The 24,440-nt window shown below is 39.8% G+C and overlaps 1 protein-coding gene across 1 annotated transcript in view; it reads left to right on the top strand.

The window, feature by feature from the left end:
* Positions 1-22,531, top strand: part of XRN2 (5'-3' exoribonuclease 2) — a 65,230-nt gene extending 42,699 nt beyond the window's left edge. The window contains exons 25-30 of the mRNA XM_032219371.1: positions 3,271-3,339; positions 3,491-3,625; positions 5,653-5,792; positions 16,733-16,802; positions 21,008-21,161; positions 21,905-22,531. Coding sequence (XP_032075262.1) covers positions 3,271-3,339; positions 3,491-3,625; positions 5,653-5,792; positions 16,733-16,802; positions 21,008-21,161; positions 21,905-21,961 — 625 coding nt within the window. The 3' untranslated portion in view covers positions 21,962-22,531. The remainder of the gene's footprint in view (positions 1-3,270; positions 3,340-3,490; positions 3,626-5,652; positions 5,793-16,732; positions 16,803-21,007; positions 21,162-21,904) is intronic.
* The last annotated feature ends 1,909 nt before the right edge of the window (positions 22,532-24,440 follow it).

Raw genomic sequence — 24,440 nt, forward strand, 5'->3', positions numbered from 1 at the left:
TTGCAGAAGTTTAAATTTTATCCTGGGTTTCTTCCCTTGCCAAATGTATTCTGATGTTATTTTATTCAGATTTCCAAGGCACTTTTTATCTAATTTTATGGGGATGTTTTGGAACAGGAATAATAATTATGGAAGAACGTTCATTTTCATCACTGATATCCTTCCCATGAAAGAGAGTCTCAGTTTTTTCCCACCTCTCCAATTCTCCTTTTATATAATTTAATAATTTAACATAGTTGTCCTCTTCGATTGATGTGCACCTTGCCCTTATATAAATTCCTAAATATTTCATTTTCTTTTCAATCTAGATATTTATTTACTTGGCCAAATCCTCCTTCTGCTTCTCTGTCATATTTTTGACTATCATTTTTGTTTTATCTTTTTTGATTTTCAATCCGGTTACCTTCCCTGTCTTCCATTGTTATTCTTACTTTTTCAGTTGCTTGAATTTTTTTAATCTAAGTTGTGCATTGTTACAGTGATAAGTGTTCCATCTTCTCTAAGACAAGAGGAGTTAATTCTTTCCTGCCAGGCACAACCTTAAGTGACCAAAAAGACCCTCTATAACAGTGGTCCCCAACCTTTTTATCGCCGCGGACCAGTCAGCCTTTGATAATTTTACCGTGGCCCGCTGAGCGCGCGCAGGGGTGGGGGGGCGTTGTTCGCGACGACACATTGATTGTTTATATATCAGATTGTTTTGATTAAACAACTTTTATTTTATTGTATTTAAACATGCCTTACAAAATAAAATACAATTACATAAATATAAAGTGCTTTAATATGCCACCCCCCACCCGGACAGACTTATGTTCCTCAAAGACCATCCTGAACCCTCAACCCGGACCAACCTTTCTGCCCGCCCTCCCCCTCCCCACCACATTCGGCGGGCAAAGAACAGAGCGCGCGCGCGCGCGAATGCCATGGAGAGAGAGAAAATATATATATATATATATATATATATATATATATATATATATATATATATATATATATAAATATATAACTGTTTGGGAGTAAAAGCGGGGAGGCGCACCCGGCCAGGGGGGGGAGAGGAGGAGGAAGGAGGGTGGGAAGGAAGCTGGCAAGCGAAGAACAGAAAGTAATTAGCAAGGATTAAAACGACCTGCAGGAAAAAGGAGAGGGGAAAAAAAAAACCCAGATCTGATGGCTAGTGCAGCCTCCACCGGAGGGGCTGCAGAAACACACACCGCCAGTCCTGTCCTTCCTTTCCAACCAGTCTCTCTCCGCGCGTGCATACACACACACACCACACAAACACACACCCGCCGGCAGATATGCACGCACACACACTTTTTTTTTTTTGCAATTGGCAGAACTACGGTTTTCTTTCTTTAAAAAAAAAATAATTAAATGGAGGTGGGGGGTGTGTGGAGAGAAAGGGAGAGAAGCGGACACATAAAACCGAGCCGCACTCGCGAACCACAGCATGCATCTGGGTGACAAAATTGCAGGGAGAAAGCAGGAAAAGCCGAGGAGAGAGCAAAAAAAGAAAAGAGCCAGACCAAGCGCGGCAGGGCGGGAAGGAAGGCGATGATGATTGGGGGAGGTTTGAAAAAGCAGATCCAAGCGCAAAAGTTACTGAGTCATTTCAGCGGCAGCCGGAACAGTTTTCTTGACTCCCTCCCTCTCTCCCCCTCTCTCTCCTCTCTCACTCTCTCACTCTCTCTTTCCCTGGTGATGGATCGGTGCGGGAGGGGGGGAGAGAGAAGGGAGGAGACGGCGAGGGAGGGAGGGAGAGAGAGCCAAGGGTGAGACCAAAGGTGGGGGGAGAGAAATGCATTTAAGAGGAGCGGATTTAAAAGAGCGATCATGGCCCCCGGCCGCTGCGCGGCCCGGTGCCAGGTACTCCACGGCCCGGCACCGGTCCGCGGACCGGGGGTTGGGGACCACTGCTCTATAATGTCCAACTTCCATTCTGGTTATAGGATAGTACAATTATGTTTTTTGTAATGATTGAACAACCTTTCTGCTAGTGTGGGCTATATGTTGGTACTTTTTTTAAAATCTGCCCTGATGCTACAGTAAATGATGCTCTCACACAAACAGGCAAATCTGTTATAAGTTTCCTACAATCTCCCAAAATATAGACTATGTAATATAGTCTCCGTTTATCTTATATTTTGAAGGATTGGCAAATGAAAAGACAAAGAAATTCACTTGTTTTATTTTATTTAGATTATATTATAAGGATGTAAAAACAAATAAAAAGAGAGTGCATTAAATGAAACATGCAAATATTAAAATATGTTTAAAGGCATATGTCACCAATCCTCCACAGATGTGTTCTCTAGCTTGAGAGGGTGCATCAGAAAGCTAATTAATCTTTTGAGGCTTTTTACCTTTTGACTCAAAAATCGCATGCTTCATTAATTTCAATATCTCCAAATTGTGATACATTTAGAGGATAATATTAAAAAATGGAGTTCTGTACCATGGGCTCCCAATCTCTGTTTTATAAAAAAAAATGGTAGTACTTCTGGATCACCTGAAGAATGCACGTACTAACTAGATTACTTGCTATTTGATGACTCATATTCAATTTGCAAAGGCCTTGGCGTTTTTAAAGGATGGCATTTTCCCCCTAATTTTTTCAAAATGTGTGCATTTTTATGAACCAATATTTGACCTAAAATATTCTAAGTTTGATCCTGGTGGATTCCTTAAATTATATTCTTGTTTGTGTTTCTGCATATTCCTTTCACATTTTTGCTTGAAAAGAAATCTGTAATATATTTTTCTTATTTCACCAGCCCATCTGTTTTAAAAAGATCAGAATCCTTGGGAAAATAAGCTTAAGAAATAGGTCCATTTTGGATCCTTGTATCTGTTGGGTCTGCTAATATAATTGACAGTAGTATCTTATGAGAAGATCTCTGAGATGAAGACTATGTATGTGCCGTAAAATTTCTGTACATGCAATTGAATGAAAAGTCACAGAAAACATCTGCATGGAATTATATCATTTATTAAATACTAAGTCTATGGCATTGTACACACCTTATTTGAGGTGTTGTCCACTGATCAACATCTTGGATATGCTTGCAAAATAAGGAGCAAGTAAACCAGATTGATAGGACTTATTTGTCTTTGCAAGTGATAAGTTTGACTGGCCTGACTTGATTTCTGATTAATTTGGTTAAATGTTTGTCTTAAAAAGGAATGAAATAGTGAGAACTGTTCATAGAGCTGAGTTATTGGTCTTATTAAAACTTCACGATTGTTTCAATATTTTTTTTTTGTTCCCAGTATCAACTTTAAAGATCCACAATACCAAGAAGACTATATTTTTAAGGCAGTTGTATTATCTGGGGCAAAGTAAGTATCTCTTTTTGAAAATATTTCTGAACCATTTACTATGTAATAGAATGTAGGTAACTATACTATGCTGAAATTTGGACCAGATGACTTTGGTCTCTTCCGTTGTCCAGACACATATGATACTAAATAATTTTGTCTTAACAATCAGAAAACCTGCAGCAGTTCTGAAGCCAGGTGACTGGGAGAAAACTAATAATGATGGCAGATCTTGGAAGCCGCAGCTTGGCTTCAATCGTGATAGGAGACAGGTTCACTTGGACCAGTCAGCATTCAGAACATTAGGGTAAGTAGTTATGAGCTTTATTGATTGTTAATTAGTATTATTCATCGACATTTATTTACTCATATAGGTAGTCCTCAACTTACAACAGCTTGTTTAGTGACAATTCAACCGTTATCACGGCACTGAAAAAAGTGACTTATAACAACTTTTCACACTTACAACCATTGCAGCATCCCTATGGTCAAGTGATCAAAATTTGGATGCTTGGCAACTGACTCATATTTATGATGGTTGCAGTGTCCCAGGGTTACGTGATCCCATTTTGTGATCTTGTGACAAGCAAAGTCAACGGGGAAGCCAGATTCTCTTAACAGCCGTGACTTTCCTAACTGCAATGGTTCACTTAACAGCAGTGGCAAGAAATTTCATAAAATGTGGCAAAACCCACGTAACAAATGTCTCACTTGCCGACAGAAATTTTTGGGCTCAATTCTAAACCAAGGACCATCTGTATTTAGCAAGGAAACCATACAGAGAGGTTTATGTTTTGAAATAACTTGATGCATTTTGTTGAATAGATTAAGAGTGTTATGTTAGAACATTTCATGTTGAGTAGATGGTAAAAATATAAATGTCTTTGGTGTTTTGCGTTATTTTTAATGAAAAATAAGTCCACAAGATGTAGCTGTAGCAATCATTTTGGGTGATTATAGCAATAGCCCTGAGATTTATATACCGTTCCGTACTGCTTTACAACATTCTCTGAGCAGTTTATAATGTCAGCATATTGCCCCCAACAATCTGGCTCCTCATTTTACCAACCTCAGAAAGATGGGAGGCTGAAACAACCTTGAGATCAGGATCAAACTCCAGATTGTGGGCGGAGTTAGCCTGCAATACTAACCACTGCGCCATCACCATGATTTTACATTAGGAATTAAGCAAATTTCATGGGAGAAAGAATATCAATAATATAATCTTCAATAATATAATCTTCAATATTGAAAAACTATACTTCTTAGTACCCATCATGGGGGGAAACCACATGGAGAAAGTTAATGTCTATTAATAAGCATGATTTATCCACTATTAGTATAGAATAGAATACATCGATCCTTAATTTGGTCTAATAGGATTCTCATATTCCTCCAAAATAAAACACTTTGATTTTCTTGGAAATTTGTTATATGGCTCTTTATAATATGATTACTTTACTTATTCCCTATTAATGGCAAAAGGCTCCCAGGGTGAAACTGTATTTATGTGTCAGAGTTTATTTGCATGATATGTGAACCTATTCCATGAAAAGAACCATGATTTACAACCATCATGGATAACTTGAAGGCAAAAACAGAAGCAAATGAGTGATGAATCATGCCCCCAAAATTCACTATCCTTTGAAATACTTTTCGTTATATTTTTTATAAGTTAGTAAAGTAAGTTAAATCAAGGTTTAGACTTCAGTTTGGTCTGTAGTCTTTTTCCATTTGATCGGACAAATGGAATCATGAATTGTTTCTCCCCTAAGTAAAGAGTCATATATAATCTTAGTTATATGGATTATTATACTGTATTTACATAATCTTATTTTCTTCCAGTTACTCTGGAAAGACTTTATAAAATCAGTGTGTATATATTTTAATGTGCAGAAAGCTGCTTACATAAGATTGGTTTCCCATAGTGATGGACATGCATAGTGCATATGTTTATGATTAGATTTATATCCTGCCTTTCCTATGCTCAAGGCACAGGATCTCCATTCATTTTATCCCAACAACAGCAAACCCATGAGGTAGGAGCTAAGACGGAGGACTGGCCAAAAATCATCCAATGAGAGTTCAGGGTTAAAAGTGGACTGAATCTTCCTGGCTCTAATTCGTCACAATATCAGTTCTACATGACTCAAAATAAATATATTTCTACGTCCATAATATCTCTGTTGACCAGAGCTTTGGGAATGTACGTTTATGCTAGTCTGAAATGCAAGCCTCCTGCTTCATGGAATAATGTGGAGATGAGTTTCCTTTGGATTCATTTATTTCCTAGAAAATTAAAACTTCCTTTTGTTTTTCTTCCCTACATTATAGACATACAATGTCAAGGGACAGAGGACAATCAGGAAGTGGAGTATACAGTAATATTGCCCCCCCTGGGGCTTACAATCAAGGAAACGCGTATAGACCATTGCTAGGCAGACCACAGCATCAGATTCCCAAATTGCTGTCAAGTAAGTTTTTTTTTTCATTTGCCTTCTTTGTCTTCTTTATTGTTGAATAAATCATTTTTGCTGATGTCATAGACATAATAGTAGCTTTTTGTTCTTGAATCTGTTTTAAGCTATTTAACAACATTTCTTCACGGAAGAGCTTCTCTTCTGTTAAGGATGAGAAGATGATCTGAGAATTATCCCATTCAATTGAAGCACAAATTCACATGTGGCCCCAGATCTTGTTTTCCAACTCCATATTTGAAATAATGAAACCCAGCCAATTTTAGAAGTGGCATTGCATCTTTTTATACTAGTGGACACATAGCAAATTTTGAGCAAATATAGATGCTATCAGAAAATGGATCTGGTGGCATACACATCTCTCCCCATTAATAGGGAGTGTTGTAGCCCACCAGCAGCCAGTAAAGCTGGCAGCAGATTTGGACAGGAACATGGGCCAGTGCTGGAGTCTGGAGAAGGCTCTGATGACAGCTCTGTGTCGGAGGCAGAGGGGGGTCCAGAACTGTATGCCAGTTACCAGCTGCTTTCAGAGTCAGACATCAGTGAGGCAGATGAACATCTGGAGCCTGTTCCCAGTATGTGCATGAACAGAGTTGCCAGACGAAGGGAACAGCTAAAGAACAGGGGTTGACTTGGGAATAAGGCCCGAGGTGGACGATGAATGGCCTCTCCCAAAGGAAATAAAAGAGGAGCGAAAGGGGAGTGGAGTTGCAGTAGACAATTAGTTCACTTAATTGACTTGTGACTCTACAAAAGTCCTTGCAAAGTTTTGCAGATATCAGCCTGGCAGCTCTCTACGCCAGATAAGGTCTGTGACTGCAAATCCTCCCTTGAAAGACTTTGCTGTATGTGGATGAGCAGAATTCACAGTAAATTAATAAAAGGGCTCAACATGCTAAACTTGATTAATATTAATCAAGATTTCTGAATGGCAGCTGTTGTATGAACCTAGCCCATTGGTGTTTGGGGTATTTAGTATTTCAGAGAGATTGATGCTGGCAGAGGCATCACGGGTCAGTTCTTTGCTGTTTCCAGGGTGGCCACGCGGGCCACATCTAAGCACTCCATGGGCCGAATCTGGCGCACAGGCCTGTTTGACACCCCTGGTCTAAGTGATTGTGATTTGTCCAAATTTTTGTTGCTTCAGGTCTGAGTTTTATGTTTTGGGATAAACATGTATGGAAAATATGCTGATCAGGTTCAGATTAGTGCTTACTAGGGTTGGACTACTGAAACCTCAACATGCATGTTTTTTGTCATACTCTGCAACTGACTTTTCTGTGTCAGCATTGGTGACTGCTAATTAAGATAGCAAGCTGGATTTTTGCTTAGTGCAGCAATAGCAAAGCTTAGGTAGAACTGTTAGAGGAAAAGAGTCCTTTTTACCAGTATCTAAAGACAACAAGTACAAATGCAATCACATCCTTGGCAGAGGTTGAGTCCTGGAATCCAATAAACAAGCAACGAATCCAAAGAAAAAGACAGGAGACATGGTGAGGCAGAATCCAGACACCACATGACACAACAAGGTGAACACAAAAATGCCAGGACTTGAAAAGTTGTTCTCAGCGTTTTGTCCCAGGGAAGGACGCCAATAAATAAGCCAAGCCAAACTGAGCCTCCATGCAGATGCTTAGCTGGGATACAGGATTCCTTCAACTCGACTCTCCTGCCAATCTGCTGTTTGGCCAGTCTGCCTGTCCTGTGATGCTTAACTATCTATCGTTGTATCTTTCAAGCAGGTCTCTGCTTTGAAGGGGTGGGGGTGGGGGCAGGAAAGGGGAGATTGAATTTCAGAATCTGAGAGGCTATCAATGGGTGCACGCAAGAAATAAGTGGGCTTGCTAGACCTGCCTCAGACAAAGGAGAGCTTTTGGCTACAGCACTGTTGCAGTCATCATTCGGGAATAAATGCCCCTGGCGTTCCTTCCTCTTCTGCCTAATTCAAAGACAGGTCCAGCAAGGTCACAGATGCAGTTCAAGCTATTATGATTTATGTTTTCCTTAATTATTTTATGCATTTTTTTTGCTTCCCTTTTGAGAGCAATATAAGTATATCTCAGTCTGAACCTCACGTAACTTTCCTGTGCACAACAATTTTCCATGGTGGGTGGTAGGGTGGTGTTAAATGGAATGAAGAAAAGGCCAACCTTTCAGATCATTCACAAATTTTATATACCGTATTTTTCGATATAAGATAAGATGCATGAGATATAAGATAAGATGCACCAGAGTATAAGCCACACCAAGATTTCGAAGTGAAAAGGGGGGGGGGGGAGTTGGTCTCCGTGTGTCCTGTTTTTGCTCTCTCCAGCCCCCAGGAGCACTGCAGGCCTCCCAAGCCTTGTATGTGCGCTGTTTTGTGCAAAAAGTGGGCCCGTTTTTGGTCTCCCAACCCCCCCACCTCTTAGGAGTGTCATTTTTGCTCTCTCCAGCCCTAAAGAGCACTCTGCAAGCCTCCCAAACCTCACAGGTGTGTCATTTTTGCTCTCCACAGACCACAGGAGCACTCTGTAGGGCTTCCAAACCCCCTGGGCTTTTGCCAAAAATGGACACCCGGGGCAGGGTTTCGGGAGCCCAAAAATGGCCACATTCAGTGTATAAGATGCACCAACATTTCCACGGGGAGAGGAAGTGTGTCTTATAGTCCGAAAAGTACGGTATGTCAACCCCTTTTCCGCCAGTAAGTAAAAGAGCACACCAGAACATCTGGGAGCCACTTCCAACGACACCCTGGAGACCGAATAGATTCCAGGGAAATATCAGGACCTTGCAGAAGTATTCAGCAAGACTGAGCGCAACATTCTGTCCCCCCAGCGTGAGGCAGATTGTGTTATCAAAATAATCCCTGGGGCAAAACTACCCAAACCCAAACTGTATGCCATGACACCTTGGGAAATGCAAGAAATGCACAAATACATAGACAAAAACCTAGCACAGGGGTTCATCAAGCCAGCCAAGCCACATGTCGCAGCACCAGTCCTCTTCAAAGAGAAAAAAGACGGAACTATGAGGTTATGTGTGGACTTTAGAGGAATCAATACGGTCTGCGTAACAACCTATACCTGGGATGGCGAACCTATGGCACGGAGCCATTTGTCAGGGCATGCGCGCTAGCCAGCTGAGTTCAGCCTGTTTTAAAGCCATTTTTCGCCCTCCCCATGCTCCAGAGGTTTTATAGGAGCCTGGGGAGGGCAAAAAGAGCCTCCCCCCCCCCCCACCCGAGGCCCTCCGGAGGCTTCAGGACCTTCCCTGAAGCCTCCAGGGTGCAAAAAACCAGCCCTATGGGCAAACCGGAAGTTCGGGAACGGACTTCCGGTTTGCTCATAGGGTCGGTTTAAGCCCTCCAGAGGCTTCAGGGAAGCCTCTCCTGAAGGTTCCTGAAGGTTCCTGAAGGTTGCAGAGGGCTTAAACTGACCCTACGAGCAAACCAGAAGTGACTTCTGGTTTGCTTGTAGTGTCATTTTTTGCCCTCTGGAGACTTCAGGGAAGGTCCCTGAAGCCTCCAGAGGGCCTCCGGAGGCCGGGGGGGCTGTTTTCACCCTCCCTAGGCTCCTATAAAGCCTCTGGAGCCTGGGGAGGGCGAAAAAAGCATGCAAAAAATGGGGGTAGCACCCCATGCGCGCATGCATACGGGGGGGGGTCGCATGTTGCATTAAAGGTGAGGCACACCTGTGCACGACCCCCCCTGCGCTCCCCCTTTATGGCACGTGAGCCAAAAAGGTTCGCCATCGCTGACCTATACCCACTTCCCCTCATGAAGGACATGCTATTTCACTTGGCGAAGGGAAAAGTCTTCACCAAACTAGACCTCAGAGAGGCATACTACCGAATACGGATTAGGGAAGGAGATGAATAGAAAACAATGTTCAATTGCCCTGTAGGGAGCTTCCAATTCAAAATGATGCCTTTCGGACTGCAGGGAGCCTCAGCAATGTTCATGCAGTTAATAAACGAGGTCCTGCACGACACCTCTACAAAGGGGCCCTCGTCGACCTGGATGACATCCTTATCTACACAGACTATGAATGACCACATACCCCTGGTCCAACAGGTACTGGATAAACCTCTAGCAGCCAACCTGTACATCAAGCTATCAAAATGTGAATTCCACCATGCACGACTAGATTACCTGGGCTACCGAGTGTCAAATGAAGGAATAGAGATGCACCCAGCCAAAGTACAAGCTGTCCTAGGCTGGCAACCCCCTCGCACCCGCGGACTTCTATAGGCAATTCATCCTCTCCTTTGTGAAGATTGCCAAACCCATGACAGACCTCTTAAAGACAGGGAGCCCAGGAACAAAACCTCGCCTAGGACAACCTCTACAGTGGGACCTAACCTGTCAAGAGGCGTTCAAGATGCTAAAAGAAATGTTTGCAAAGGAACCAGTGCTGAAGCATCCTGATCCCGAGCAAACCTTTGTGATCCAAGGAGATGCCAGCAACATGGCAGTGGGAGTGGTGCTACTCCAAAGAAACAACCAAGGAAACTTACAACCCTGTGCCTACACCTCCCCCAAGCTCACAGACACAGAGAGACAATGGGCTGCATGGGAAAAGGAGGCTTTCGCAGTGAGATAGGCACTGCTAACCTGGAGACACCTATTGGAAGGGGGCCAGAAACCGTTCAAAGTATGGACTGACCATAAAAATCTGGAGTCTTTCAGGATCCCACGGAAACTATCACCCAAACAAGTCCAATGGGCTCAATAGTTCAATCCTTTCAACTTCGTACTAAAGCACATTCCAGGGCAGAGGAACTTTCTAGCTGATGCCCTCTCCCGCATGCCCCAGTACAAATGTGAACGAGAGCAGGTGATGGACACCATCCTTCCCTCTACCCAAATAGCTATCAGAGTGATCACCAGACAACAATGCCGTGACCGGCACGACCAACCAGCAGGCAACCTAACCACAAGACTCAAAACGGAACTGCTAGCAGACCCCTGGTTTTGAAACAACTAACACATCTTGACAAACAGAGATGACCTTGCATGGAAGGGGACAAAACTCTACGTCCTGGAATCCCTATGTACTCTAATTCTCCAGAGGAGCCATGAGGCCAAACCGGCAGGTCACTTTGGATTCTTAAAGACTTTATATTTAGCTCGGAGGCAGTTCTGGTGGCCCAAAATAAGGAAAGATGTGGACAGTTACGTGAAAAGTTGCACCATCTGCGCCACAATGAAGAGGTGACCAGGAACCACCACCACCCCGAACTGCTGCAACCAGTAGCAGAGCCAACGAGGCCATGGGAGGAGATCGCAATGGACTTTATAGTAGAGTTGCCGAAAAGTGGGGTAAACACGGTGATTTGGACTGTAATAGACCTGTTCTCCAAATAGGCACATTTCATTCCCTGCAGCAGATTATCCTCAGCTCACAAGCTGGCCAAACTATTCCTGAAGAACACCTACTGCCTGCATGGAGTACCTCGAAGAAGTATCTTAGAAAGAGCGGTCCAGTTCACAGCTAAGTTCTGGAGGGAGTTCCTGCGGTCCATTGGGTCATCCAGGGCCTTAGCTTGGCTTTTCACCTAAGCACCAATGGGAGGGCAGAGAGACTGAACGCTATGGTGGAGCAGTACCTGAGGTGCTATGTGAACTATCAGTAGTCCAATTGGGCAGACCTTCTATCTTTCACTGAGGTCGCGTACAATAATGCTGTTCACAGCAGCACAGGACTAATACTGTTCAAAGTAGTGAGCGGCATGGACTTTGTTCCAATGCCTGAGTATCCAAGGGATCCCCCCTCTTCAGTCAGCTTGACTGACTGGATGTCAATGCTAAAAGCAAAGCAACTTGGGAGAATGTCAAAAAAGCGCTAGCTAAAGCAGCACAAACCTATAAGAAACAGGCAGATAAGCACCGAGCTTATTTTTTTATTTTTTTATTTATTTAATTTAATTTAATTTGATTTATATGCCGCCCACTCTTAAAGAGACTCAAGCTCCACAACGTCCATTCTTAGTGGGAGAAAAAGTTTACTTCTCCACAAAATATTTGAGGTTAAGACTCCCTAGCAAGAAACAAACCAAAGTTTGTGGGACCACTCCCCATAGTAAAGATCATCAACCCAGTCTCAGTGCAACTGAAACTGCCCCAACTGGAAAGATACACCCAGTATTCCATAGTAGCCTCTTAAACCCGTGGTCGGATCCACTCTGAGACCACTGCCCCTGGGAGCCCCCAGGCCCTGTGGTCATAGGGGGCCAAACCCATTATGAGATGCAACACATTCTTGATTCGAGGTGGCACAGGAGACAACTCCAATACTTAATCAAGTGGAAGGGCTACCCCTTGTCAGAGGCATCTTGGGTAAAGTAGAAATATCCAGGCTGATCGACTTATACAAAGATTCCATGAAAAAAATCCAAACAAGCCTTGGGGGAGGACGTAGCCTTGAATCCTATACTTGTACTCAAATTGCTCGCACAGATTGCTTTTGAAAAGTGAGGGGAGACAGATGTCAACTCCCCATGTTGACATTCCCCGCATACCGTCGGCAGAGCTGGATCTCCGATTTCAGTAGCTGGTTTGAGATGGGTGTATTTATTGTGCATCATGTTTTATGACACATAGTGAGGGGAGGAAAGGAGCAAAAAAACGGGAGCAAAGTTCAGAAGCAGATAGACAAAGCAAAAGAAATGTCTGAGAATAAATCTTGCCTAATGAAGCAGTTAATAAATCACTAGTTTCTGTATTGAAACATTGGCTCTTATTATGTGTTTGTTATGGCATTGTTGGGAAACTTTACACAGTACTTTACAACAGATAGCAATAGCAATAGCAGTAGACTTATATACCGCTTCATAGGGCTTTCAGCCCTCTCTAAGCGGTTTACAGAGAGTCAGCATATTGCCCCCAACAATCTGGGTCCTCATTTTACCCACCTCGGAAGGATGGAAGGCTGAGTCAACCCTGAGCCGGTGAGATTTGAACCGCTGAACTGCTGATCTAGCAGTAGCCTGCAGTGCTGCATTTAACCACTGCGCCACCTTGGCTCTGGTTTTGGATGAAATCTGGTTTTGGAAATCATGCCAATGAAAGTCAATACTGTAGTCAGTGGGGCTGTGGCAGGGGTGGGTTTCTCGCCCCGTTCCAACCGGTTCGTTGGAACGGGGCCGGCAGCATCCTCGTGCGCACGCGTGGCGCACGCATGCGTACTAGCATCTGTGCGATGCTCCAGCTGCTCCTGGAGGATCGCGCAGGCGCTGTATGCATCCTGCGCATGCGTGGAAGCGCAGAACTCGTCAAAACCGGGTAAGGACCGCGGGCAGGTGGGTGGGCCAGTCGCCGTTCCCGGAAGTTACTTACTTCCGGGTTCGCCGACCAACCGGTTCGCAGGGACCGCCACGAACCGGTTGAAACCCACCCCTGGGCTGTGGGTAAACTGAAAAAGGGCTTTAGGGCAGCAGATTGGCCATTCTGTAAAGCAATGTCAATAAAAATAAGTAAGTGTATCCTAGACAACCAAATTTGCAATGATTAATCTTAAACTACAATTCCTAATAACACCATTAAAAACCAGAATTATATACCTATACAGTATTTGTTAAGGTTTCTTTGGGAAGGGAATGTTTATTTGAGAAATCATGTTAAAAAATATTTGTTGGTGTTACTGGCTTGTCAAGATGCAGCTCAAAAACTATTTGTAAAAAAGATTCAATTCCACTTCACACTTGGTTTCTTTTTTTTAAAGCCATAATGTGTTTTTTATAAGTGAATCAATATTAAAATATGGCAAAGTAATGTAGTCATTTCAGCTTCGGCTCTCTCGGTTAGCAATGAAGGTTGGTGGCATTCCATGATTTGATATTGATGTGCCGATTTTCAGTTGATGAATAATTATATGCTAATAGCTTCTAAGAGTCAAGTGGAGTCTGGAAGCACTGTGTGAATATAGGTTTGGTTTTTGCTATCTTTGAGTATGATTGTATTACTTTCATCTCAGTCAGAAACTTGTCAATTAGCCGACTTTCTATTAATCAAGCTGGGGGGTGGGCAGAACAATTTTAAATTGGTAAACATGAAATCTTTGATTGCCATACTGATTGCACAACTTGTCACTTGAGTTCCTACTAGAAAGAGCAGTTTAAATCTTAGCACAGTTCAAAGAATTGCTTACATTTTATGCACTAATGAATTCTTTAGGTCCATTTTTTTTTTAACCATGAGCTGTATTATTGGTCTGCATTTTTCACTTTTATATTTCCTTCTATTTTCTTTCCCAGCTGTAATGAATAGTCCAAAGTTAGGTATTAATTGTTTTCCATTATTATCATTATTTTCTCATTATATATTTTTTTCAACTGAGAACTATAGTTAAGTGTTGTCTTTTGACATGGAATTGTATATTTCATAGTAGATATTTTCAGAACAAAATGCACTCTAGTAGGATATGCAACTTCTAATGCTTTGTATAGTATTCGGAGGGCTGCATTGCTAAGGTGGGCGGGACAGCTTTTGTTTTTTTAATTTTAATTATTTTCCTATTTTTCTTTCCCAAAAATTGATTTTGTTCAAAATTGGGGATCAATTTTGGAATAAATTCTAGAAATGAAATGCCTTGTGTGTGTGATAGTCATTGCTCTCCCTTGTTTTCCTTATGAAGATGCTATTAATTACCATATGTAAACTTAAATCTGATTTTCAAATACCTATAAGGGAGTAATGAGAAATGTTCTACAAAGTTAAATTGTTTTGCCTATTAGGCAAATAATACACAAAGTGGGAATTACTATTGTACTATTTCAACTATTGTTGAAAACTGAACTAGACTCAGCTTCATCCTGCAAAGATCAGTTGCAGTCATCTCTGCTCTGCATGTAATTCTCTCAAGTACTTCCATAAAGCCTTTTTGTTCAGGTCAGATCATTCAAACACAAGCCTTCTAGACGCTCAGGTTTTCTTCCAGAGATTCCATGTTTTAAAAGTTTCAGTTGACAAAGACGGTGTGACATTGTAGAAATCACTAGGCCCCAAGGTCCTTGAATATTAACAATTTAATGGGTGTAATAAAGTAGTCCTTGACCTACAATCACAACTGACCTTCAAAATTTCCATTGTTAAACAAGGCAGCTAAGTGAGATTTACCTCACTTTATGACCCTTTTGGCCACAGTTGTTAAGCAAATCACTGCACTTGTTAAGTGAAATCAGGCAGTCATTAAGCAAATCTGGCATCCCCCATTGACTTTGCTTGTCAAAAGCCATCTGGGAAGGTTTCAAATGATGATTATATGACCCCCACCACCACCCCAAGACAGGGCAACTGTTATAAATACATTTAGTAGCCCAGCTTGTTAATGTGATATTCTTCTCATATATTTTTGTTGTATATTTTATATTTGCAGTACAGGTAGTTCTCAACTTATGGCCATAATTGAGCCCAAAATTTATGTTGCTAAGCAAGATATTTGTTAAGTGAATTTTGCTCCATTTTAGGACCTTCCTTGCCAAAGTTGTTAAGTGTATCACTGCTGTTGTTAAATTAGCAACACAGTTGTTAAGTGAATCTGACTTCCCCATTGACTTTGCTTGTCAGAAGGTCAAAAGGGGATCACATGACCCGGGACACTGCAGCTCTCATAAATATGAACCGGTTGCCAAGCATGTGAATTTTGATCATATGACCATGGGGATGCTACTGTGGTTGTAAGAGTGAAAACTGTCATAAGTCACTTTTCTCAGTGCCGTTGTAACTCCGAATAGTTGCTACACAAAAGATTGTAAGCCGAGGATTACTTGTAAAAGAAAAGTTTAAGAAGATAGTGGCTAGGCTTTTGGATAGCTGAAATGCTTTGTATTAATTAGCAATAGTTCATCCAAATATATACCTTAACCCTTTGCTGCATAGTTTGTTTGTTTTTTAGTATATATTAAAATATGTGTACTTATTATCTTATTACAAAGACCAGGATGGACAATAAGGGATTAAGTGGATGATACCTGCCACATAGGCTACAGCATAACCATTTAAACAGATCATTCCCATTTGTCATTAGTATGCAATATAGTAATGTAACCTTTAGGTAGTAATTCGTACAGTAAGACTTACCATTAAATATAAGTAAGAGTTTTCATTGATCACTGTTGCTTTGGTAGGGAGTTTGTTTTGTTATAGTTATTACTGTTGTATCTGGACTGAAAAATCTGGATAGCTACAAGAGCAACACACTTCAAAGAGTTAAAAAATAAACTAAATCTTTGTTATGATTATAAACCAGCATAAACAAAGAGAATTTTCTAGAGGTTATCTAGATTTCTACAGTCCATATGATAGCCATATTACCGTATTTTTCAGAGCATAAGACGCACTGGAGTATAAGATGCACCAAGGTTTTGAAGAGGCAAAAATTTTTTTTAAAGTTTTTGCACTCTGCAAACCTCCCCAAAACAGCCCGTTTTTCATGAAAACTGGCTCTTTTTTTTTTTTTTCAAAAAAAGACATGAATAGCCTTTAGGGGGCTTGTAGAATGCTCCTGGAGGGTGCCTCCCCACAAAACAAGCAAAAAATGGCCCTTTTTTTGTGAAAACGGGCCCATTTTTTGTCAAAAAAAATTGCATGCATAGCCTTCAGGAGGCTTATAGAGTACTCCTGAGGGCTTGGGGGGGGCAAATTGAGCAAAAACAGACCTTTTTTTCACTCATTTCTGCCTTCCCCAGGCCCCAGGAGCTCTCTGAAAGCCTTCTACATGCTCTGCATGGCCATTTTAGTGAAGTGGGCAGGGTTTTGGGAGGCAAAAAATGCTGTATTCAGTGTATAAGACGCACCGAGATTTTCAGCCTCTTTTTTGAGGGAAATAGGTGCATCTTATACTCTGAAAAATATGGCATACCATTGCTTGTATTTAATGTTTACACTGTTAATATTTTAAATTTAAATGTAATGCTAATGTTTAATTTGATTTAATATTACATTGTTTTGTTTATAGATCTTAGGCCCCAAGATTCCTGGCAAGCTCCTACACCTCTATTTCAACAACCACCACAAAGATTTGACAGGTATGATGAAGTATATATTCTGCAAAATATATTTTAGGTTTTAAATAACTATTTTCCTTTATGATATTTGGAAAGTTTTGGGTAAGTTATAATTTCACCTTTCCTCTTTTTTGTTCTTAACGGTCATGGTTTCTGTCTAGTTTTTGTTGTTGTTGGAGAAATTTTTTAAAGGAAAACCTTTTCCATGAATATATTAGAAATTTAATTTTGATGGGATGTTGCATTCTTTAGATTTGGCCCTTATATCATTGAAGCTTTTACAGCACTGAATTTCAGCACTGGCAGATAAGACCTGCATTAGGTTCTGGATAGGCTAAACAAATTTCTTTTTAGTAGAGTTGTGAAACTTAATGAGGCATAACTAATGGTGGTCCACTTTTATCAGCTCTGTGTTGGAACTAGAGTATTAGCACAGACCAGCCATTGATTCTTGCTACAGACCTCTTGAAGTCCTAATCAGCTTCTTTGGTACAGCTTTTTCAGACCTGACAAGTCTATTGTAAGGCTGTGTCACTATAGGTCAGTAGTTATTAGTTGCTACTGAAAACAGTTTCTTTAACTACTTAAGACTGAACTGAATTAAATACAGGAGGGACTCTGGGGAGGATTAAGGAATCTGCAGTCCAATAAGTACCATGGAACAGAGAGAATGTGACATGGTTTGATAATAAGGGATGTCTTGTATATGTGTCCTTCGGTGAGAAGCTAAATATGTGTCCTTAAAACCAGATATCCTGGAGTTTGCAGGAGAATATTTGTCATTAATTTATATCTATATTAAAGAATAAGATTGTACATTTAAAATTATTGCTAATTTAAACATATTTTCACACATTGTTCCATAGTAAAAGAAAAGAAGTCATAACAAAATATATTGCTTTACTTCCCAATTCATTGCAATTTTTATTATATTCAGTGAATCACAGATTTAATTTTTCTTTATGATAAGGCAATATAATATTTCTAAACTGGAATGTCTTCATTAGTAAACTGCTCTGATGCTTTCATTGTAGTTTTTTTTGAGACAAAGTTAATCTTTTCTTCAGCTGTTTTATATTTAACAAAGAAAAAATATGTCTTGACTTGAGTAAAATTAGGGTAAGCAGATAAAATATAGAGGAAATGACATGATTAAGATTTTAATTTTATACAAAGATAGAGAGTAGTATTGTTTTGTTTGGGGAGCTTGTTTATTTGTTCGTATGTTAACTGTATTGCATTTATTCATGACAGGGAGACCTCTGTATCTCTCAGGATAATTAATTTTAAATTACATATTAAACTCATATATTAGTTTATATAATTTTCAGAATCTTTATTTCAGCAGTTTCCCTCCTACCGTGTTTCTCCAAAAAAACGACCCACTTGAAAAGAAGCCCTATCATGTTTTTGTGCGCATGGAATCTAATTAAGCCCCACCCACAAAATTAGCCCTAATTAAGACCTGGGGAGGGGTGGTAGTAGAGCCCTCCCTACTTACCTGGCTTCGCACACCCCAAATTCAATCCAAATTACTAAGAACCTATTCTGAGGTAGATAAGCCTGTAAAATTGAAATACAGATTCTCTGTATCTGACATACAATTCAGTTCAAACTAGAAGCAATTATTATACAGGTAATCTTTGATTTATGACCAGTTAGCAAGCCTTCAAACTTCTGACAGATCTACCTGGTGGGAGAATACTTACGCCCTGGATTCTAAGTTCTGCGGGTGACATGACCATTCTTTAGGCACTAAACATCCAGGTCACACTTATGGCCCTTTTTCAATGTCCCATGGTCACATGATTGCATTTTATGGCAGTTTTGCCAAAAACTGGCTCTTACTTCCAGTTTTCGACAAAATCGTGCTCATAGGAAACTATTGGTTCACTTAATAACCACTGTTCACTTAACAACCATGGATTTACTTAAAGACTGCAGTGATTCACTTAACTACCACCACCAAAAATGGTCTTAAAAGTGGATCAGTTATGTGATCAACCTATTTTACGACAGTCATAAGTTACATCTGTGATGCGCAAGCTCCATTATGGTCTTAACACAAGGATTATCTGTACTATAATGTAATTAATAGATACATTTCCAAAATTTTGGTTTCTCTGTGGAGTATTATTTCAGAGCGGGGTGACATTTTTATGGCTTAATTATAGATCTAGGAATATTCGATACTGAGGTCAAATACAACTATATTCATTGTTGCTTTTGGTTGCTATAGGTAAGACAATTGTAACTTGATGGATCTTTAGTTGGATCCAGCATCAATTTATTATATAAAACATATTTTAGGGGAAAAAAAGTCATCATAGGTGAGGAAACAATCCATGTTTCCAAGCTCACTACTAAGTGGAACTGTTTAGTTTTTTGGATTCACTTAGAAGGAACTGCCTTGAAACACATGGGAGCACAGCTATTTCATTCAACGCCTGAAATACCTATTTCTAGAGAGGCTTCCCCTGCAGTTGAGCAATCCTGAAGACAGATACAACTTCTTTAATGAGGTGCTGTATTTGGGCTGCCATTTCATTCTGAAGCATCTCTTCTGGACTGAATCTGACCCATTCTACAGCTTTGCCCCTGAGCACTCACCACTTCATAGAGCAATAATCCCTGCCTACTCACCACAGAAAATATCACTTACCGGTAGTTATCACTTCTAATCAGTGACCCAGGAGAATAAAGTCCCTTCTTTTTAATGGGCATGCACTGTTGGAATATTGAAATCAGAGCACAAGGGTTTTACTTCAACTGGCTTCTCCTTGGTGAAAGAAGCAAAAACGCAGAAAACAGTTTAGAATACTTCTCAGCTCTTTAATGGAAACACAAACTACAAGCTAACATTACGTTTCCTCCCACATTTCAAACCTACTTGCAGGATGGTTTGTGTATAAACAGGAGACAGAATTTGCAATTCGTTCTATCAATTTCATTCATCAGTCACTAACAGGGTGATGTCATTGGATTCAATGTGTTGTAAAGCTGTCTTTGATTCACCAAACCAAGAAGAGTTATTTGAATTCTTAATTATCTAGTTTTATAGAGGTCCACAAGGAACTTTAAAAAATATTAACTTATTCTTAGACCATATGCATGTAATTTCTTACAGATTAAATTATGGTCCAAATAGCAATTGTTTAAGTGTATTCTCAAATGTGGTCTGATGTCTATTCTCCAAGCACTGTGTATATTGGTATCTACAAAATGTTCTGCAGTTGTAAGAAATTGCCTAGCTAGCCAATTTTATTAATCACCTTTATTAATCACCCAGTATTTAATGATCCAGTATTTTGCTTTTTTTAAATGATCACATTGATTAACTTGTATCTCAGGTTGCTCTTGGTGTTAATCTGTTTTTCTGAGGTTTCTGTGTGTGTGGTTTTTTTAATAAGTCATATTTGTACACCTGTTAATGTGGACACTTGAATCATTTCTTGTTAGCGATTTAGTATAGTATTCTCAGTGATAATAGACATTGCATTTGTGTTCCCATATAAACTGTAGAGCAAATGTTGGTCTGTCTATGCCAATTAGTGCTTATGTTGCTAGGTCACTGGTCAATTGAAACTGGCATCAAAAGAACTTTAAAAGGTTTCTTTCTGATCAGACCTCCTGACATATCAAGTAAAATAATAGAGATTCGTAGAGATAACAGCTAATACTCCTACCCTGGATTCAAACTACTCAGCAGTAAGAATTCATTTACAACCTGCAATTAATTAGAAAGAATATATTCTTAATTGTGGTCTGAATGTCCAGAGAGAATAAAGCTTTACTATTCCACTTGCTTATTCTTGATATTTTCTGATAATGTGATTTATCCTAAATCAATGCTTCAGATCACTGCATAGACACATGTTAAAAAGTCAGTAATGGATGGTTCCTATTGTCTTTAAGAACTGGGTGTATGAAAGATTTTTAAAGCATTGTGTTTGTTGCTAATTTATATGTGAAAGTGAAAAACACATCATATTATAGACTATTTTATTTTTTCTGTATTCACTTCAAGTTCTATTAATAAGGAAGGAGTGACCTTATTCTAATGAATTAAAAAGGCTTCAATTGTTTGAATAAATTAGCTATATGCTAATCGGAACTGAAAAATGCAGTCAACTTTAATTATTTGCAAAACTATTGTTTTCCAATAAATAAAAATAATTACACTGCATAGCATATATCATCTCCATCTCTATTTTTGCCACTTTTAGGAATTCTGGAGCCACTCCTCTTCTTGCCTGGAACCGCATGCCCCATTCCCAGGGACCACCATATCAGCAAAATCAATATCAAGGTCCAGGGGGCCCAGGGGGACTCATGAATTACCCACAAAGGCCCAGTGATCAGAGGGAACGTGGAAGACAGGTAATTTTTAAAAAGTGTGATTTCTGTGTGCCCCCCTACAAGGATGTGATTCACTTAACAACAATCATAAAAATGGTTTTAAAAAAATCACACGGTTGTTTTGGCTTACAACCACAACTTAAATCAAACTCCAGTCCCAATTTTGGTTGTAAATCAAAAACCTGTTGTATAAACAACATACTTGTCATAGAGGTGGTCCTGGCTTAATGACAACTCATTCAACAACTGTTCGAACTTGCAACGAAGGTAAGTGAATGGTACTTACAACCAGTCCTCGGATTTCCAGCCTTTGCAGCATGCCTGTCATCATGTGTCCACAATCCAGGCACTTCGCTCGGGTCTCACAATTATATCACAATGCCCTGCAGTCACATGGTTGCCATTTGCAAATTTCTTTGCCAGATTTCAACAAACAAAATCAATGGGAAAGTTTGCAGGGGGATGCAAATGACAATCATGTGACCACAGGACATTCTGGCTTATTGACCTGCAGTGATTCATTTAATGACAGCAACTGGGAGTGCTGGAATTCCCTTCATGAAGCAGTGCCATCACATGATATAGCGCTTTATGACTATGTCACTTTGCAACGGCAATTATCCCAATAGTTGACATTAACCTAGGACCATCTGTATTTCCTTGTCTTTGCTTGCTGTATTACACAATAATATTTGGATAGGGGTGTCACTTTTGGGTAAAAGCTGGGAATTTATAAAATAATTCTGTATTATTTATTTTTGCAGGGTTATGGAAGACCTTACCCATTGCCACCCTCGTCTGGAAGATACAACTGGAATTAGGCTTCTGCCACTTTCCACTCTTGTTTTTATAATCATATAGATCACCTGGATAATTTTTGGGTGAATAAGCTTTCTTTTTAAGATGTGTACATTTTTACCAGTAAGATTTGATATTATGGCTGTTTTGATTTAAAATTGTACTTCAGAATAGGAGCAAATGTTCTGATCTGATGAAGAAGTAGTACAGGTCTGTCTTTACCAAGAGTAGAGACTTTATTACATTATATTGCCAATGCTGTTCACATCAGGGTTTCCATTAGCGCGCACACCAGAGAATGCATTGTTAAGAAAAATAGCAATGGAAACATACATACAAATTATGTAACTCTGGACCTTGTCTTGCAAAGCTTCAGTTAAAGACTTCATTGGTATTTCTTTTTAAATGCTTCATTTTAATTTCTTCCTTTAAGATATGGTTATTGAATTTCCCAAGTAAATATTTCAGCTTTTATAGCATCATGTTGTTTATTTCATATTGTAGCATTAAAAAGAATAGGAATTCTTGGGTGTAGCTCAATCAAGATTGTATTTTATCAGTTTACATGAAAAAATATGAATTGGTGAATTTTATACACAGTAATTTTATGTACTTTTTTGTCTCTACTCCAATCAAAAGCAGTGCGCGTGAGCCTTAAGTTTATCTAAATCTTACCTTGCTTAATGACATTTATACTGTATGTATATACAAATACAAAGGTGAATAATATGTAGTTGCCCATATATTGCTGAATTACTATTCCAATCAGTGTAGCTACATGGCCAATACTGAGGAATGTTTTGTTTCTGCAAATATCTGAAATTCCTGTTTGTCCACTAAACGTCATCCACACTATTAGTTACACATACCTTCTTTCAACAAAACGTTTCTTGGCAGAACTACAGAGAGGAGCACAAGACAATTCTATATGGGACATGTTAGAGAAAGATACTGTAAATCCAGTAACACATTTGCATGCCACATTTTTTTCAAGAAAGCATTGAAAATACCATATTTTTCAGATTATAAGACGCACCAGAGTATAAAACGCACCAAGCTTTTGAAGAGGCAATTTTTTTAAAAAAGTAGGTAGGTAGATAGAGCGATAGAGTGGGAGAGAAAGAAAGAGAAATACAGTAGGTAGGGAGAATAGTTAGGTAGGTAGGAAGGTAGATAGATAAAGGGATAGAGAGAGAGAGAAATGGAGAGAGAGAAATACAGTAGCTAGGGAGAGAGAGTGTGTAGGTGGGTATGTAGGTAGAGGGATATAGAGAGAAATAGAAAGAGAAATACAGTAGATAGAGAGAGTAGGTAGGTAGGTAGATAGAGGGACAGAGAGAGAGAGAAATACAGTAGGGAGGGAGGGAGAGAGAGAGAGTAGGTAGGTAGGTAGATATTTCCAGGTGTATTTATCCATGTGCTGGAGAAGGAAATAGCTGACAAACCTTAAGACTTTGTTTCTGCTGGCACAGCACTTGATCAATGTAATTCTCATCAGTTAAAGAGCTTTCCAAAAGGGGGTGGGAGTTTTTGCACTCTGCAAACCTCTGAAAAACAGCCCATTTTTCAGGAAAACAGGCCCATTTTTTTTCAAATAAAAGGCATGAATAGCCTTGGGGGGGGGAGCTTGCAGAGTGCTGGGGGGGGCAAAAAAGAGCAAAAAATGCCCGTTTTTCATAAAAACAGGCCTGTTTTTTGTCAAAAAAATTATATGCATAGCCTTATGGAGGCTTATAGTGCTGCTGGGGGGGGGGGGGGCAAAAAAAAGGCCCATGTTTTGCTCATTTCTGCCCGCCCCAGCCCCCAGGAGTTCTCTGAAAGCATTCATAAAGCTATGCATGGCCATTTTGGTGAAGGGGCGGGGCTTCAGGAGGCAAAAAATGCTGTATTCGATGTATAAGACGCAGCCAGATTTTCAGCCTCTTTTTTGAGAAAAAAGGTGCGTCTTATAGTTCGAAAAATACGGTAAATTGCAGTTTAAAACTGTTAAAATTTAAAAGAAATTGCATATTTGGGCTTATTTGTATATTCTCTTTCAATGGTTTTTCCTTGTACCTATGAATGAGCTGTCAAACGTCCAGGATTAAGAGAGCATTGTGGTGTTACTTCCAAGTGCAGTATACTTTGAGATATTTTGAGATAACCATCTAAATTAGCTATTGAGAAATTGAATGATGAATACGGACTTGGCCTTCTAGTCTTAACACAGATTTAATTTAAAAATGAAGAGTTTTAGCCCAGGTTCCAACAAAAATGGTAAGGAACTCCTTATTTTAAAAATGCTTCATATTTTTCTAGGCCTAAAGGGGTAGAGTTCTTTCAAATTGAACTCTGCTCCTGGGACTTAATGGCCTTGGTTCAATTCTTATAATTTTACGGGATGAAACAGTGAATTTTACTGATTTTTTAAAAACTGTATATAGAAAATGGGCTGAGAAGAAATCTATTCAGGCAAAATTATTCCATTCTAGCATCTCTAGATTCCATCATTCCCCTTGCTTG

The sequence above is a fragment of the Thamnophis elegans genome, chromosome 6, assembly GCF_009769535.1.
Source record: "Thamnophis elegans isolate rThaEle1 chromosome 6, rThaEle1.pri, whole genome shotgun sequence".
Taxonomy (NCBI): domain Eukaryota; kingdom Metazoa; phylum Chordata; class Lepidosauria; order Squamata; family Colubridae; genus Thamnophis; species Thamnophis elegans.